The sequence below is a fragment of the Salmo salar genome, chromosome 03, assembly GCF_965601325.2.
Source record: "Salmo salar chromosome 03, fSalSal1, whole genome shotgun sequence".
Lineage (NCBI taxonomy): Eukaryota > Metazoa > Chordata > Actinopteri > Salmoniformes > Salmonidae > Salmo > Salmo salar.
The window spans coordinates 22,107,414-22,125,000 of NC_138293.1; the positions used below are offsets into that span (position 1 = coordinate 22,107,414).

At 44.9% G+C, this 17,587-nt stretch overlaps 1 protein-coding gene across 6 annotated transcripts in view; it reads right to left on the minus strand.

Annotated features, from left to right (window-relative positions):
- LOC106599503 (partitioning defective 3 homolog) overlaps nt 1-17,587 on the minus strand; it is a 250,032-nt gene that overhangs the window by 178,767 nt on the left and 53,678 nt on the right. For all 6 annotated transcript variants that reach the window (XM_082973353.1, XM_082973352.1, XM_082973350.1 and 3 more), the window contains exon 2: nt 6,366-6,467. In XM_082973353.1, coding sequence (XP_082829479.1) covers nt 6,366-6,467 — 102 coding nt within the window. The remainder of the gene's footprint in view (nt 1-6,365; nt 6,468-17,587) is intronic.

The following is a 17,587-nucleotide window of genomic DNA, read 5'->3' on the forward strand; positions in this document are numbered from 1 at the left end:
TAGCATAAATCATTAGGGCCTTTTTTAACCAGAACATGAATAATATTCAAGGTGGACGAATGCATAGCCTTTTATAACGTATTGGAACGAGGGTACCCAACATGAAGTAGCGCGCCAGGTGTCTAATGGGACATCACCGTTCCATGGCTCTTGTTCGGTCAGATCTCCCTCCAGAAGACTCAAAACACTTTGTAAAGGCTGGTGACATCTAGTGGAAGCAATAGGAAGTGCCAAAATATTCCTAAACCCCTGTGTTTTTCAATGGGATAGGTTTAAAGTCAATACAACACATCAGGTATCCACTTCCTGTCAGAAAATGTCTCAGGGTTTTGCCTGCCAAATGAGTTCTGTTATACTCACAGACACCATTCAAACAGTTTTGGAAACTTTAGAGTGTTTTCTATCCATATATAATAAGTATATGCATATTCTAGTTACTGGGTAGGATTAGTAACCAGATTAAATCGGGTACATTTTTTTTATCCAGACGTGCAAATGCTGCCCCCTAGACCCAACAGGTTAATGAACATGCACCTGTGGAACAGTCGTTAATTGTTTATGGTTCATTGAACAAGCATGGGAAACAGTGTTTAAACCTTTTTCAATGAAGATCTGTGAAGATATTTGGATTTTTACAAATGATCATTGAAAGACAGAAATGTCCCTCTTTCAGGACCCTTTTTTTGCTGAGTTTATTCTAATTAAGTCTATGATTTGATATTTGATAGAGCAGTCTGACTGAGCGGTGGTAGGCAGCAGCAGGCTCGTAAGCATTCATTCAAACAGCACTTTACTGCGTTTGCCAGCAGCTCTTAGCAATGCTTGAGGCACAGCGCTGTTTATGACTTCAAGCCTATCAATTCCTGAGATTAGGCTGGCAATACTAAAGTGCCTATAATAACATCCAATAGTCAAAAAGTATATGAAATACAAAATGGTAGAGAGAAATCGTTGACGCGGCATAATTCCTATAATAATGACAACTTCTTAACTGGGAATATTGAAGACTCATGTTAAAAAAGAACCACCAACTTTCATGTTCTGAGCAAGGAACTTAAACGTCAGCTTTTTTACATGGCACATATCGCACTTTTACTTTCTTCTCCAACACTTTGTTTTTGCATTATTTAAACCAAATTGAACATGTTTCATTATTTATTTGAGGCTAAATTGATAGTATTTATGTATTATTTAAGTTAAAATAAGTGTTCATTCAGTATTGCTGTAATTGTCATTATTACAACAACAAACAAAAAAATATATAATAATAAAAAAAAAAAAAAAATGAATAAATCGGCCGATTAATCGGTATCGGCTTTTATTGGTCCTCCAACAATCGGTATCGGCGTTAAAATTGTAGTCGGTCGACCTCTAATCTGCACGCTACTGTCTAGAGTGCACATGCTCATATACCAGAGTAGGCACAATTGCTATATAAAACGCAAACATTTTTGGTGATTTGGAAATGCGATGGAAACCAATTAATCTTGTATTTTCTTTTGATTAGGTACATAGGAAATTAACTGTAAAAGGTATTTTTATGTGCACTATGTCATCACACACAGCCTTTTATCCTCAACAAGTCAATTTGATAGTAAAATCTCTGGGAGGAAAATGTGCATACTATTTCTATGCATATTTGAGAATATTTGCATGAAAATCTGTCTCCAATTGGATTGGAAACATGCATACACTCTCAAACAAACCCACACCATGGTATGGATAGAGCCCGAATCAGGCTGTAAACTGTAAGAGTCACTCACACTAAGCAGTATTGCTACATTCACTGTGTAAGAAGAACGTTAGTCTAAAATTGAATCACTTGTACATGCAATACACACTGTACCAAGCCTACATCTGGTGGAGGTTTCCCACATGGATTCCCATATTAAATCCCGGCTGCAACTCATTACAGCATCCTAATGTTAACATTACTTTGGTCACAGTCAGCCCAGTGTATTGCGGTAACACGGATTCTGATATCGCCCAGTGGCATTGGCGCACAGCAGACCCAGCTGAGAATGTGACCCTTGGTGACCTCTGAGCCCTGCTGTCCCTCACTCAGAGGATTCGCTCTCCATCAGACTCATTTTATAATGGTGAGAAACAACAGTGAGAGATGAGAGGAAATGAGACGAGTGGCCAGAGGGCAACGGACGCAGCTTACAACTCTGTACTCTGCATTTTACCTAATTGTGTCTGTCGTAAAGGGCACCTGATTCCCTATAGAGAGCCATATGGTCCCTGGTCAAAAGTAGTACATTATATAGGGAATAGGGTTGGGTGCAGTCATAGTCTATTCTGTGGAGAGGGGTGAGTGAAGTAGCCCAAGCCTTTTCTAAATAGACAGACAGTTTACTGCTTGCCTCATATTTATGCATCTATGTTATTGATGAAAAACAAACATATGGATTCACACATCTGGACAGGTCAAGTAGCGGAAAGACCTACATGGACATTGGGAGGAAAAACACATTTTTCCCGTTCTAACATGACACAGTAAGTGCCAAAATAAAAGATACACCAACATAACGTCTTAATAGGGCATTAGGGCACTACGAACCAGAACAGCTTTAATGCACCATGGCATAGATTCTCCAGAATCTCCCACAAGTATTTAATTGGGTTGAGATCAGGTGACAGACGGCCATGGCATATGGCTTACATCATTTTCATTTTCATGCTCATTAAACCAATCAGCGACCACTCGTGCCCAGTGTATGGGGGAATTGTCATCCCATGGGGGTATAGCCACATTAGCCAGAACTAATGGCCTCCCCAGCATTCTCCCCAGCATTTTTATAAATGACCTTAAGCATGATGGAATTTCTATATACTTTGTATCCTCAAGTCAAATCAAATCGTATTTGTCAAGTTCACCAAATACAACAGGTGTAGCCCCTAACTCTATTTCTTGAACTGCATATTTGGTAAGAAAATATTTAGGAAATAAACTAAAGTAATATACAAAGAGCACAATAAGGAGGCTATATACAGGGGGTAAAGGTACCAAGTCAATGTGCAGGGGTAGAGGTTAGTCTAGGTAATTTGTACATATCGGGTAGGGGTAAAGTGCCTATGCATAGATAATAAACAGCGAGAGGCAGCAGTGGAAAATGTAAATAGTCCTTGTGACCATTTCAATACATTTTTGCAGTCTTTTTAAAAATATATTTTTTAATTTCACTTTTATTTAACCAGGTAGGCCAGTTGAGTACAAGTTCTCATTTACAACTGCGACCTGGACAAGATAAAGCAAAGCGACACAAACAACAAAGTTACACATGGAATAAACAAACGTACAGTCAATAACAATAGAAAAAGTCTATATACAGTGTGTGCAAATGGTGTGAGGAGGTAAGGCAATAAATAGGCCATAGTAGCAAAATCATTACAATTTAGCAGATTAACACTGGAGTGATAGATGTGCAGATAATGATGGGCAAGTAGAAATACTGGTGTGCAAAAGAGCAAAAAGTTAACAATATGGGGATGAGGTAGGTAGATTGGATGGGCAATTTACAGATGGGCTGTGTACAGCTGCAGTGATCGGTAAGCTGCTCAGATAGCTGATGCTTAAAGTCAGTGAGGGAGATAAGTGTCCAACTTCAGCGATTTTTGCAGTTCGTTCCAGTCATTGGCAGCAGAGAACTGTAAGGAAAGGCAGCCAAAGGTGGTGCTGGCTTTGGGGATGACCAGTGAGATACACCTGCTGGAGCTGAGATAAGGCAGAGCTTTACCTAGCAAAGACTTATAGATGACCTGGAGCCAGTAGGTCTGGCAACGAATATGTCGCGAGGGCCAGCCAACGAGAGCATACAGATCACAGTGGTGGGTAGTATATGGGGGTTTGGTGACAAAACGGATGGCACTGTGATAGACTGCATCCCATTTGTTGAGTAGAGTGTTGGAGGCTATTTTGTAAATGACATCGCCAGAGTCGAGGATAGTCAGTTTTACGAGGGTATGTTTGGCAGCGTGAGTGGAAGCCGAGGGTGTTTGTTGCGAAATAGGAAGCCGATTATAGATTTAATTTTTGATTGGAGATGTTTAATATGAGTCTGGAAGGAGAGTTTACAGTCTAGCCAGACACCTAGGTATTTGTAGTTGTCCACATATTCTAAGTCAGAACCGTCCAGAGTAGTGATGCTAGTCGGGCGGACGGGTGCGGGCAGCGATCGGTTGAAAAGCATGCATTTAGTTTTATTAGCGTTTAAGAGCAGTTGGAGGCCACAGAAGGAGAGTTGGATGGCATTGAAGCTCGTTTGGAGGTTTGTTAACACAGTGTCCAAAGAAGGGCTTGGGGGTAGAAGCTGTTAAGGAGCCTTTTGGACCTAGACTTGGCGCTCCAGTACCACTTGCAGTGCGGTAGCAGAGAGAACAGTCTATGAATTTTTGACACCGCCTAGTATATAGGTCCTGGATTGCAGTAAGCTTGGTCCCAAAGATGTTGGGGCCGTACGCACTACCCTCTGTAGCGCCTTATGGTCGGATGCCAAGCAATTGCCATACCAGGCGGTGAGGCAACCGGTCAAGATGCTTGCGACGGTGCAGCCGTATGACCTTTTGAGGATCTGGGAATCCATAACAAATATTTTCAGTCTCCTGAGGGGGAAAAAGTTGTTGTCATGCCCTCATGACTGTCTTGGTATGTTTGGACCATGGACACGAAAGAGCATGAAACACTCGACCCGCTCCACTACAGCCTCGATGTGAATGGGGGCGTGTTCGGCCCTCCTTTTCTTGTAGTCCACAATCAGCTCCTTTGTCTTGCTCATGTTGAGAGAGGTGTTGTTGTCCTGGTACCACACTGCCAGGTCTCTGACCTACCTAGAGGCGGTCTCATCGTTGTCAGTGATCAGGCTTATTACTGTTGTGTCGTCAGCAAACTTAATGATGGTGTTGGAGTCGTGGGTGAACAGGGAGTAATGGAGGTGACTAAGCACGCACCCCTGAGGGGACCCATGTTAACGATCAGATGTGTTGTTACCTACCCTTACCACCTGGTGGTGGCCGGTCAGGAAGTCCAGGATCCAGTTGCAGAGGGAAATGTTTAGTCCCAGGGTCCTTAGCTTAGTGATGAGCTTTGTGGGCACTATGGTGTTGAACACTGACCTGTAGTCAATGAACAGCAGTCTCACATATGTGTTCCTTTTGTCCAGGTGTGAAAGGGCAGTGTGGAGTGTGATTGAGTCATCTGTGGATCTGTTGGGGCCGTATGCAAATTGGAGTGGGTCTAGGGTTTGCGGTATGATGATGTTGATGTAAGCCATGACCAGCCTTTCAAAGCACTTCATGGCTACTGACGTGAGTGCTAAGGGGCGGTAGTCATGTAGGCAGGTTAACTTCACTTTCTTGGGGACTATGGTGGTCTGTTTGAAACATGTAGGTATTACAGAATCGGTCATGGAGAGGATGAAAATGTCAGTGAAGACACTTGCCAGTTGGTCCGTGCATGCTCTGAGTACACGTCCTGGTAATCTGCCCTGCGGCAGATGTTAACCTGTTTAAAAAGGTCTTGGTCACATCAACTACAGAGAGCGTGATTACACAGTTGTCCGGGAAAAGCTGATGCTCTCATGCATGCTTCAGTGTTGCTTGCCTCAAAGTGAGGATAAAGGGCATTTAGGTAATTGGGTAGGCTTGCGTCACTGAGCAGCTCGCGTCTGGTTTTCCCTTTGTAGTCTGAAATTGTTTGCAAGCCCTGCCACATCCAATGAGCGTCAGAGCCGGTGCAGTAGGATTCAATTTTAATCCTGTATTGGCGCTTTGCCTGTTTGATGTTTCATCTGAGGGGATAGCAGGATTTCTTATAAGCATCCAGATTAGTGTCCCGCTCCTTGAATGCGGCAGTTCTAGCCTTTAGCTAGAACTGGATGTTGCCTGTAGTCCATGGCTTCTGGTTAGGATATGTACGTACGGTCACTGTGGGGACGACGACATCGTTGATGCATGTATTGATGAAGCCAGTGATTGAGGTGGTATACTCCTGAATGCCAATGGATGAATCCCGGAACATGCGTTTCCATTATTTTGGCAGCTACCTAGCTACCTGTATCAAACAACAAATGCCAAGCACTAACCAGATAACCAGTGTTGTTGCCAAAAGGGTCGTTCACGTACAGTGTAGGCAAAAAACATTTTGCACCTACTCATGCCCTGAGTTTTTGCTCTCATGTCATCCTTTATACATGATGACACATGGCCCTTGCTTGAAGTAGCATTTCCAACCACGTGTTTACTATAGGACAGTGAACGACTGACAGGACAGGCAGGAGACAGTGCTAGAAAACAGTGGGTTGGACTCAAACCCACTCTCTCACTGTCTTAAACTGCTAGATTACCCCATGCTTCAGTTCACTTACCCGGTCTTTGTCATCAGCCACATCACACAGCACGTCATCCAGGTCCAGGATACCTCCGTCCCCATGCTCCAACCGGTGCACCTGTAACCAGTAGCTGGCATCCTAGGTGAAGAAGAAGAAGATTCATGTATTGTCCATTTACTGCATGAGAAATGGGTCTTTTACATATCCCATTGTCTCTGGCAAACATACCCATACAATACATGGAGAGGGACGGCCTGAGCGAGTGGGAGGAGAGAAAGAAGGGAGAGATGTTTAGGGCCAGTCTTGACAGCGCTGAGACGGTTTAAGAGCACAGCGACATGAAGACAGCCCTGAGATTAGCCACATTATACCATTTATACTGTACAGACTGACAATCTTTCACAATACTGGGAGGATGACCTGCATTAAAATCTGGTTCCATTTACAAGAAATGGCCCGGCCCGGGCCATAACACAACAGATATGGATCTTCTCAAACTGTCAACATGTCTACAGATTCAACAATAAGAGTGTTGGGAAACATCAAGAGAGGAGACGGAGAAAGTGCGAGAAAGAAAGAGTGAGAAGAACCAAGAGGTAGGCCTACACAGAGAGGCAGAGAGGAGAGAGCAGAGAGATATACAGAGAGTGATGAATATGGCTGGCTGGCACTGTAATATATTCTGCATGCTGTAACCGTGACTGATGTGTCCCCATGGCGTTAAACCCTGACAGTGAGGGACAATGGAGGAGACCATGTGGAGCTGACGCATAGCATTAAGATCATTACGACTCCGACAGACAAGTCACTCCCCACATTTAGGCAGTACTGGACCCCTGGAGATACCATCTGGGCCAGTATTCATACAGCGTCTCAAGTAGCAGGGCTGATCTGGGATATACTGTAAGATCAGGACTGCCATTTATTCATTATGGAGTTACAAGGCCAAACTGATCCTAGATCTTCATTCCTATTCTGAGAGCCTCACTCCCCCCCCCCCCCCCACACATCAGACCTGGGGAAAGTGTGGAGGGGAGGGGGAGGCACCTTTCCACTGATACCCCATTGAAGGAACGGTTTTGGGTCAATCAATCACATGTTAAAGAGGACCTGTCTCAGATGGCAATAAAACACTGAGATTTGTTCCTTAGGGCATACAACGGTAAACTGAGTGTTTGGAAATGTGTGTTTCTTATTGGACCAGATCATCCCGCCCTGTCTGTCTGTTTTGTTCCATTTGGTGCCTAATGAACACGACCTTGGTAACTCCAAATGAAGGTGCAGCCAGATGGATACACCAATGGATTCCTTAACATAACCAGTTAAATTAACAAACTGGACCTACTCAGTGCATCCTTAAAGAGCCAGTCCCTTAGTGGTCAGATGGCTCAGGGCAGGGTGCAAACAGAGTGTACACAAACAAATCACAATGGGGAGGGAGTGAGGTGGTGGGTGGCCAAGCAGCCCATTTATTTTCTAAACACTGAGTGGACAAACTGGATTGATGTTAATCTATTATTACGATTTTAGAGCGAGCGCGAGACCGACACAGACAGGTTGATCTATGATCCACAGTAAGCACACTGACCCTAGGGCTAGTAGGCTACTTTGACCCCTTCTACAACACGTCAGCTTCTCACTTCAACACTGCAATGGTATGGCCTTTTATGGTCTGTTCAAGGCTGAAGTATTAAAAAAGGCCTATTATTCCCTTTTCTGTGGCCATTCGGCTGCCTACAAGGACACCTATATACTGTATACACAGCTTCAGAGCAGTCATATCCTGGTTCAACCAGAGCCGTCAGTGATTGTCAGGGAATATTGGCCCATGTCTATTTTGTATTTTTACCCAGGGGGCTTGGCCTCAAGCAAGTGTTCTGTGTAGTAGTCTGCTGAGGGGATACTATATTCTTTGGTTAAACAGGGTCAGCCACATCAGAGAGCAGTGTGTAAAATGCATTCCTAGAAGCCCCAGTCCGTCCAGTAAAAACAGCCTAGTGTAAATAAACCACCACATCTCCCAGTGGGTTTCTGGATCTGGAGTAAACATGGACAGCAGTGGTGGTGTAGCATGCTGGAAACCAGGATCCTATTCATTAGTGCACATGTAGCAAATCGTTGGGCAACAAACAGTTATGCAACGAAAAACAAGCAAGTTCAGGTTAGGCTAGTTCACTGCATGTTTGTCCGTTTTCTTCCATTTTGGCACAGCTTCTGGCCTTACTAAACCCCCACCTTCTGACACACGTTACATAAATGATCAACCCCATTGCCTTTAGTGATGGGGGGGAAATCAATAGTTACATATCGGGATGTTGTTGTTGTTGTTGATATATCGTATCATTTTTGACAATATCCCAATAGAATTTTTGCGCTTGTTAACTGTACCAGCACCAAAACAGCAGTATTTTCCCTTCATAGCTTGTTCTCCATATTCTAAATAGGGAGACAATTAGTCACTTGAATCAAAATGCATCTTATTTCAACACACACACGGTGGGAACATCTCGGACAGGCTCCAGCTCCGTCCTCATCAACCGACTCTAGCAGCAACAGGCCTGGAGTCAGAATGGCTGCAGGAACACCCTTCTGGTCTCGAACATGTACGGAAAGTAATATTACGCTTCTAGGAATATGTGTAGAGTTCAATGAGAAGTCTAGACCTCTGCATGCTATAGCTAAGACTGCTGATGTGATCCTGGGGTTCCCCCTGGTTCACCTAGCTTGGCTGCATGTTGTCTTTGGCCTTACTGCCCAGAGGCGTAGTTTTAAGGCCCTTCTCTACGAGGATGTGTCCTGGGATAATGCAGAGCACCGTGGGTTCTGGGTGCAGTCCAAACAGGCAGTGGCAGTTCTGGCTCAGTGCACAGACAGGCCACTCTGTCAATGACGTCTGCTGCATCGCCATGCACTGCTGAGCACTAAGAGCAGTACGCACAAAGACCAGTGTTGTACTGAAGGAACAGGCTGGCTAGAGGGAGGATGGACTGTGTGAAAAGGCTAAGCATACCACTTTTCCCCTCTCCCAGCATCTCTGGCTCTCTCCCCTCTTTCACGCTCCCTTGCGCTCTTCCAGAACTTCCACATTTTATTACAGCCTGAATTTAAAATGGTTTCATTTAAGATTGTGTCACTGATCTACACACAATGGCCCATGATGTCAACGTGGAATTTCGTTTTTAGAAATGTTTACAAATTAATTAAAAAAAGGAAAAGCTAAAATGTCTTGAGTCAATAAGTATTCAACCCTTTTGTTATGGCAAACCTAAATAAGTTCAGTAGTAAAAATGTGCTTAACAAGTCACATAATAGGTTGCATGGGCTCACTGTGAGCAATAGAGTGTTTAACATGACTACCTCATATCTGTACCCCACGCAGAATTACGTGTAAGGTCCCTCAGTCGAGCAGTGAATTTCAAAAAACACAGATTTGAGGTTTTCCAATGGTTCGCAAAGAAGGGCACCTATTGGTAGATGGGTAAAAAAAAAAGCAGACATTGAATATCCCTTTGAGCATTGTGAAGTAATTAATTTTACTTTGAATGGTGTATCAATACACCCAGTCACTACAAAGATACAAGTATCCTTCCTAACAGAGAGGAAGGAAACCGCTCAGGGATTTCACCATGATGGTGACTTTAAAACGGTTACAGTTTGATGACTGTGAAAGGAGAAAACTGAGGATGGATCTAAGACAAAGTTAGGGCTGGGCGATATGGCCTAAAAATCTTGATTTTTTCAAACTTATGGGCAATTCACGATACATCTCAAAATGTTTTAATGTTCTTTAGATAAGCTTTTTTGCACAACGAAAAAAAAGGTCAAAACATTGCATGTACAACTATACCTAAGCTAAATATAAGCCTTCTACAACCATAAGACCCACTAATAAATGCATTATTTTATCAAAATAGTTTAACCTGCTTTTTTGCAATAATCACTGATCTGGCTTTGGACTTCAGCCAAAAACACAAACTTTTACAGATGCACAATTGAGAGCATCCTGTCAGGCTGTATCACCGCCTGGTATGGAAACTGCACCGCCCTCAACCGTAAGGCTCTCCAGAGGGTAGTGAGGTCTGCACAACACATCACTGGGGGCAAACTACCTGCCCTCCAGGACACCTACACCACCCGAGCCACTGCCTGTTCACCCCGCTACCATCCAGAAGGCGAGGTCAGCACAGATGCATCAAAGCTGGGGCCGAGAGACTTAAAAACAGCTTCTATCTCAAGGCCATCAGACTGTTAAACAGCCATCACTAACATAGAGGCTGCTGCCAACAAACATACTGACTCAACTCTAGCCACTTTAATAATGGAAAAATTTATGTAATACATTTATCACTAGCCACTTTAAACAATGCCACTTTATGTTTTCTGTGTTTTCATACCCTACATTACTCATCTCATATGTATATACTGTACTCTATACCATCCACTGCATCTTGCCTATGCCGTTCTATACCATCACTCATTCATATTTTTTTATGTACATATTCATTCCTTTACACTTGTGAAATTGATATGTTAGATTACTTGTTGGAAATTACTGCATAGTCCGAACTAGAAGCACAAGCATTTCGCTACACTCGCATTAACATCTGCTAACCATGTGTATGTGACAAATACATTTTTTATTTGAGTCTATGAAAATGCCCTTTTTGTTAAACCAGAAACATGCATAAGGCACATTCACTAATAATGACTAACTTCTGGTAGCAGGCACGCTCAAGGTACTAAACGATATCATAACCGCCATCGATAAAAGACAGTACTGTGCAGCCGTCTTCATCGACCTGGCCAAGGCTTTCGACTCTGTCAATCACCACATTCTTATCGGCAGACTCAATAGCCTTGGTTTCTCTAATGACTGCCTCGCCTGGTTCACCAACTACTTTGCAGACAGAGTTCAATGTGTCAAATCGGAGGGCATGTTGTCCGGATCTCTGGCAGTCTCTATGGGGTACCACAGGGTTCAATTCTCGGGCCGATTCTTTTCTCTGTATATATCAATGATGTTGCTCTTGCTTGCTGGTGATTCCCTGATCCACCTCTACTCAGACGACACCATTCTGTATACTTCTGGCCCTTCCTTGGACACTGTGCTAACAAACCTCCAAACGAGCTTCAATGCCATACAACACTCCTTCCGTGGCCTCCAACTGCTCTTAAATGCTAGTAAAACCAAATGCATGCTTTTCAACCGTTTGCTGCCCGCACCCGCCCGCCGGGCTAGCATCACCACCCTGGACGGTTCCGACCTAGAATATGTGGACAACTATAAATACCTAGGTGTCTGGTTAGACTGTAAACTCTCCTTCCAGACTCATATTAAACATCTCCAATCCAAAATCAAATCTAGAATTGGATTTCTATTTCGCAACAAAGCCTCCTTCACTCACGCCACCAAACTTACCCTACTAAAACTGACTATTCTACCGATCCTCGACTTCGATGTCATCTACAAAATAGCTTCCAATACTGTACTCAGCAAACTGGATGCAGTCTATCACAGTGCCATCCGTTTTGTTACCAAATCACCTTATACCACCCACCACTGCGACCTGTATGCTCTAGTCGGCTGGCCCTCGCTACATATTCGTCGCCAAACCCACTGGCTCCAGGTCATCTATACGTCTATGCTAGGTAAAACTCCGCCTTCTCAGTTCACGATAACAACACCCACCCGTAGCACACGTTCCAGCAGGTATATCTCACTGATCATCCCCAAAGCCAACACCTCATTTGGCCGCCTTTCCTTACAGTTCTCTGCTGCCAATGACTGGAACGAATTGCAAAAATCGCTGAAGTTTGAGACTTATTTCCCTCACCAACTTTAAACATCAGCTACCTGAGCTGCTAACCGATCGCTGCAGCTGTACATAGTCCATCTGTAAATTGCCAACCCAATCTACCTACCTCATCCCCATACTGTTTTTATTTTATTTACTTTTCTGCTCTTTTGCACACCAGTATTTCTACTTGCATATCATCATATGCTCATTTATCACTCCAGTGTTAATCTGCTAAATTGTAATTATTCGCTCCTATGGCCTATTTATTGCCTACCTCCTCATGCCTTTTGCACACACTGTATATAGACTATTTTTTCTACTGTGTCATTGACTTGTTTATTGTGTTATTGGCTTGTTTATTGTTCACTCCATGTGTAACTCTGTTGTTGTCTGTGTCACACTGCTTTGCTTTACCTTGTCCAGGTCGCAGTTGTAAATGAGAACCTGTTCTCAACTAGCCTACCTGGTTAAATAAAGGTGAAATAAAAACATTTTTTTTGTTATAGAACATTAACTCAGGTCTCAATCTCTGAAGCACAAGCCCACGTGCTAGTGAGTAGCCAGCTAAACGTCAAATATAAAGCCTAGCCAACTTGGATCTATTTGCTTGCTAACAACGTAAAACAGTGGAACTTATGAACACACCCTCCTTTCCATCTCCTACTGTTTGAAACACACAGCCTGTTCACGAGTTGCCAATTCTTTATATAAATGTGTATTTTTATGCTCATTGACCATTAATTAAACAAACTAGACAGCTAGCACATAAGTCTGGCTAAAACGCTGCTAGCAGTACGTGGTACCACAATGCCACACTTGACAAACTGAGCATTCATTTTCCACAATCATGTTCATTGATACTCTGGTTTTAGTAGGGTCTGCTCTGTTCTACATTGTGGGAGCTGAGACATGAAAAGGGTATCGTTAGAAAGGCTGAGTTCTCCTCTATTACAGTCAAATAAATGTCTCTAAGCGTTTGTGTCCATATGACCGATTCTGTTGGACCAAACCTGAAATGCAAATAGCGAGTTTAAACCGCTTGCCAGAGTGGCAGGGGAACGGGCTTGGCGTCTGTGTGTGAGTGGCAGGGGAACGGGCTTGGCGTCTGTGTGTGAGCGGCAGGGGAACGGGCTTGGCGTCTGTGTGTGAGCGGCAGGGGAACGGGCTTGGCGTCTGTGTGTGAGTGAGTGGCAGGGGAACGGGCTTGGCGTCTGTGTGTGAGTGAGTGGCAGGGGAACGGGCTTGGCGTCTGTGTGTGAGTGGCAGGGGAACAGGCTTGGCGTCTGTGTGTGAGTGGCAGGGGAACGGGCTTGGCGTCTGTGTGCGAGTGGCAGGGGAACGGGCTTGGCGTCTGTGTGCGAGTGGCAGGGGAACGGGCTTGGCGTCTGTGTGCGAGTGGCAGGGGAACGGGCTTGGCGTCTGTGTGTGAGTGGCAGGGGAACAGGCTTGGCGTCTGTGTGTGAGTGGCAGGGGAACAGGCTTGGCGTCTGTGTGTGAGTGGCAGGGGAACAGGCTTGGCGTCTGTGTGTGAGTGGCAGGGGAACAGGCTTGGTGTCTGTGTGTGAGTGGCAGGGGAACAGGCTTGGTGTCTGTGTGTGAGTGGCAGGGGAACAGGCTTGGTGTCTGTGTGTGAGTGGCAGGGGAACAGGCTTGGTGTCTGTGTGTGAGTGGCAGGGGAACGGGCTTGGCGTCTGTGTGTGAGCGGCAGGGGAACAGGCTTGGTGTCTGTGTGCGAGTGGCAGGGGAACAGGCTTGGTGTCTGTGTGCGAGTGGCAGGGGAACAGGCTTGGTGTCTGTGTGCGAGTGGCAGGGGAACAGGCTTGGTGTCTGTGTGTGAGTGGCAGGGGAACAGGCTTGGTGTCTGTGTGTGAGTGGCAGGGGAACAGGCTTGGTGTCTGTGTGTGAGTGGCAGGGGAACAGGCTTGGTGTCTGTGTGTGAGTGGCAGGGGAACAGGCTTGGTGTCTGTGTGTGAGTGGCAGGGGAACAGGCTTGGTGTCTGTGTGTGAGTGAGTGGCAGGGGAACAGGCTTGGTGTCTGTGTGTGAGTGAGTGGCAGGGGAACAGGCTTGGTGTCTGTGTGTGAGTGAGTGGCAGGGGAACAGGCTTGGTGTCTGTGTGTGAGTGAGTGGCAGGGGAACAGGCTTGGTGTCTGTGTGTGAGCGGCAGGGGAACAGGCTTGGTGTCTGTGTGTGAGCGGCAGGGGAACAGGCTTGGTGTCTGTGTGTGAGTGAGTGGCAGGGGAACAGGCTTGGCGTCTGTGTGTGAGTGGCAGGGGAACAGGCTTGGTGTCTGTGTGTGAGTGGCAGGGGAACAGGCTTGGCGTCTGTGTGTGAGTGGCAGGGGAACAGGCTTGGCGTCTGTGTGTGAGTGGCAGGGGAACAGGCTTGGCGTCTGTGTGTGAGTGGCAGGGGAACAGGCTTGGCGTCTGTGTGTGAGTGGCAGGGGAACAGGCTTGGCGTCTGTGTGTGAGTGGCAGGGGAACAGGCTTGGCGTCTGTGTGTGAGTGGCAGGGGAACAGGCTTGGCGTCTGTGTGTGAGTGGCAGGGGAACAGGCTTGGCGTCTGTGTGTGAGTGGCAGGGGAACAGGCTTGGCGTCTGTGTGTGAGTGGCAGGGGAACAGGCTTGGTGTCTGTGTGTGAGTGGCAGGGGAACAGGCTTGGCGTCTGTGTGTGAGTGGCAGGGGAACAGGCTTGGTGTCTGTGTGTGAGTGGCAGGGGAACAGGCTTGGTGTCTGTGTGCGAGTGGGAAGGTGCATGGTGCATACAGCACAGAAGGAGCGAAGAAGAGAACAAAAAGTCTTGGAATGTTCATAAATACGAAAACTATATATAAACGTTGATTCTTGCGATACAGGCATTTTGAACATTGTGTTAAAACACATATTAGAATTAAACTAATTTGATATATTACCCAGCCCTATTTGATGTTACTCTACAATACTAACCTAAAATGACAGGGAAAAGAAGCAAGCCTGTACAGAACACAAATATTCTAAAACATGCATCCTGTTTGCATTAAGGCACTAAAGTAAAACTGCAAAAATATTGGGCAAAGAAATTAACTTTATGTCCTGAATACAAAGCATTATGTTTGGGGAAAATCCAACATGTCACTGAGTACCACTCTTCATATTTTCAAGCATGGGGGTGGCTGCATCATGTTATGGGTGTGCTTGTCATCAGCAAGGACTAGGGATTTTAGGCTTAAAAGAAATGGAATAGAGCTAAGCACAGGCATAATCCTAGAGGAAACCCTGGTTCAGTCTGATTTCCAACAGACACTGGAAGACAACCTAAAACACAAGGCCAAATATACACGGGAGTTGCTTACCAAGACGACATTGAATGTTCCTGAGTGGCTGAGTTACAATTGACTTAGATTTTCAAGACTATGGCAAGACTTGAAGATGGCTGTATAGCCATGATCAACAACGAACTTGACAGAGGTTTAAGAATATATATATGCAAATATTGTACAATCCAGGTGTGCAAATCTCTTAAGAGACATACCCAGAAAGACAGCTGGTAATCACTGCCAAAGGTGATTCTAACATGTATTGACTCAGGCGTGTGAATACTTTCGGAATTATATTTCTGTATTTCATTTTCAATACATATGCAAACATTTCTAAAAACATGTTTTCACTTTGTCATTATGAGCTATTGTGTGTAGATGGCTGAGATGTTTACCTTATGTAATACATTTTGAATTCAGGCTGCAACAACAAAATGTGGAATAAGTCAAGAGGTATGAATACTTTATGAAGGTACTATATATTTAAACTTCATTAATATTAAAGTACTGATGCTGCATTTGTTCCGCTCAGGCAGAAGTCATCCTCACAACACAGTCTCTCAGCAGCCCCAATGCAGGTTTAAGAGCCAAACTCATCCTTCTTCAAATCTCTCCCTACAGCGGAGAACACCAAGGCAGGTTTAGTAGCTTCCTCGGTCATGTAGGCTCATTTGCGTGTAGTTTACTGTATGACTGACTATGCCATGAGGTTTTAGTATAGCCCTGAGAACTAGTTTTGCTGCAGTGCTCTCTTTCTGGTCTGAATTAATGCAGAGAACAAATTGGAGGGGGAAACACACGTGCATGTACGCCCCCCACACACACACACACACACACACACACACACACACACACACACACACACATCTGAGAGCATAATTGAGTGTAGCTTTAGGATTAAGCATGGAGGGAGACCTCTCCGTGTGCTGCGTTGACAGATGGAGGACAGTAAGTTACTTAGGCAACGTGGCTGAGAGCTGACAAAATGAAGACAAAGCTACTGCAACTATCTGGGGGAGGTTAACAAACATTACAACATAATACAGTCCAGAGAAATCCCCTTACATACTTCTTTCTCCTGTCCTAGCAGCACGCCAACCCTAATGTAATGTACAAAGGATTCATTTGTGCGTCACTAATGCACCCTTTTCCTTATATAGTGCAATACTTTTAACATGCGCCCTATGGAGCCAGGTCGAAAGTTGTGCACTAGGTTATATAGGGAATAGGGTGCCATTTGGGAGGTATCTGAAGAGCTTGCTAGGGGGTGAAATAGTTTGGGATTGGACCAGGCTCCAGACCCCAACTGATCATGGCCTAGAAATAGCTAAATGAGCACATAGCCAGTCTCATCCACGCCAAGACAAACAGCAGAGACCTTAATGACAATACAACTCTCTCAGACAGAACTCTAGCATGGCTGATTCTGGAGGACTCGTCCACTCTACTCCCGTACCTGCCCTCCAACAGGCTGCGGCACAAATGGCACCCTCTTTCATTTTGTCCAGTCTATACTCACTGCTCACCTTCACTGTTTATCTGATCAGAAGGCTGACAACTCAAGCGGTGAGGTAAACTATTAGCTAGACACACATGGCCATGGCCCACACACCGCCAATAATGTAAAGACATGTAGAAGGCAGATCCTCATATTCTGGGAGTGTAAAAACACCCTGTGTGTAAACTGGGATTGAGAAACATGATGGATTCAGGGAACAGAGCCTTCCAGACACAGCAGAGATGTGAAAAAATGGAGCCGCACAACACAAATTAACATTAGGACAACGCTGTGCCATGACGCAAATCACCCACAAATCAACTTTGACAAATCTCGCTACAAATTTGGGTAGCTATCTAAAGTCAAGTTCATATTTGGGAATCGGCGACCACATAAGGTCACGTACACAGTGCACATGCCTGTGTCCTCAATAGAATCCTATTCCCTACATAGGGCTCTGGTCAAAAGTACTGCACTATATAGGGAATAGAGTGCCATTTGAAATGGAGGTAGATGGTATGACAGTATGACAGGCAGAGGGGCCAATACAAAACTAGTCCTATGGATTGTGTCCCCCAAATGGCACCCTATTCCCTATGTAGTGCACTAGTTTTGACCAGGACCCATAGAGCTCTGGTCAAACGTAGTGTACTATATAGGCTACCATT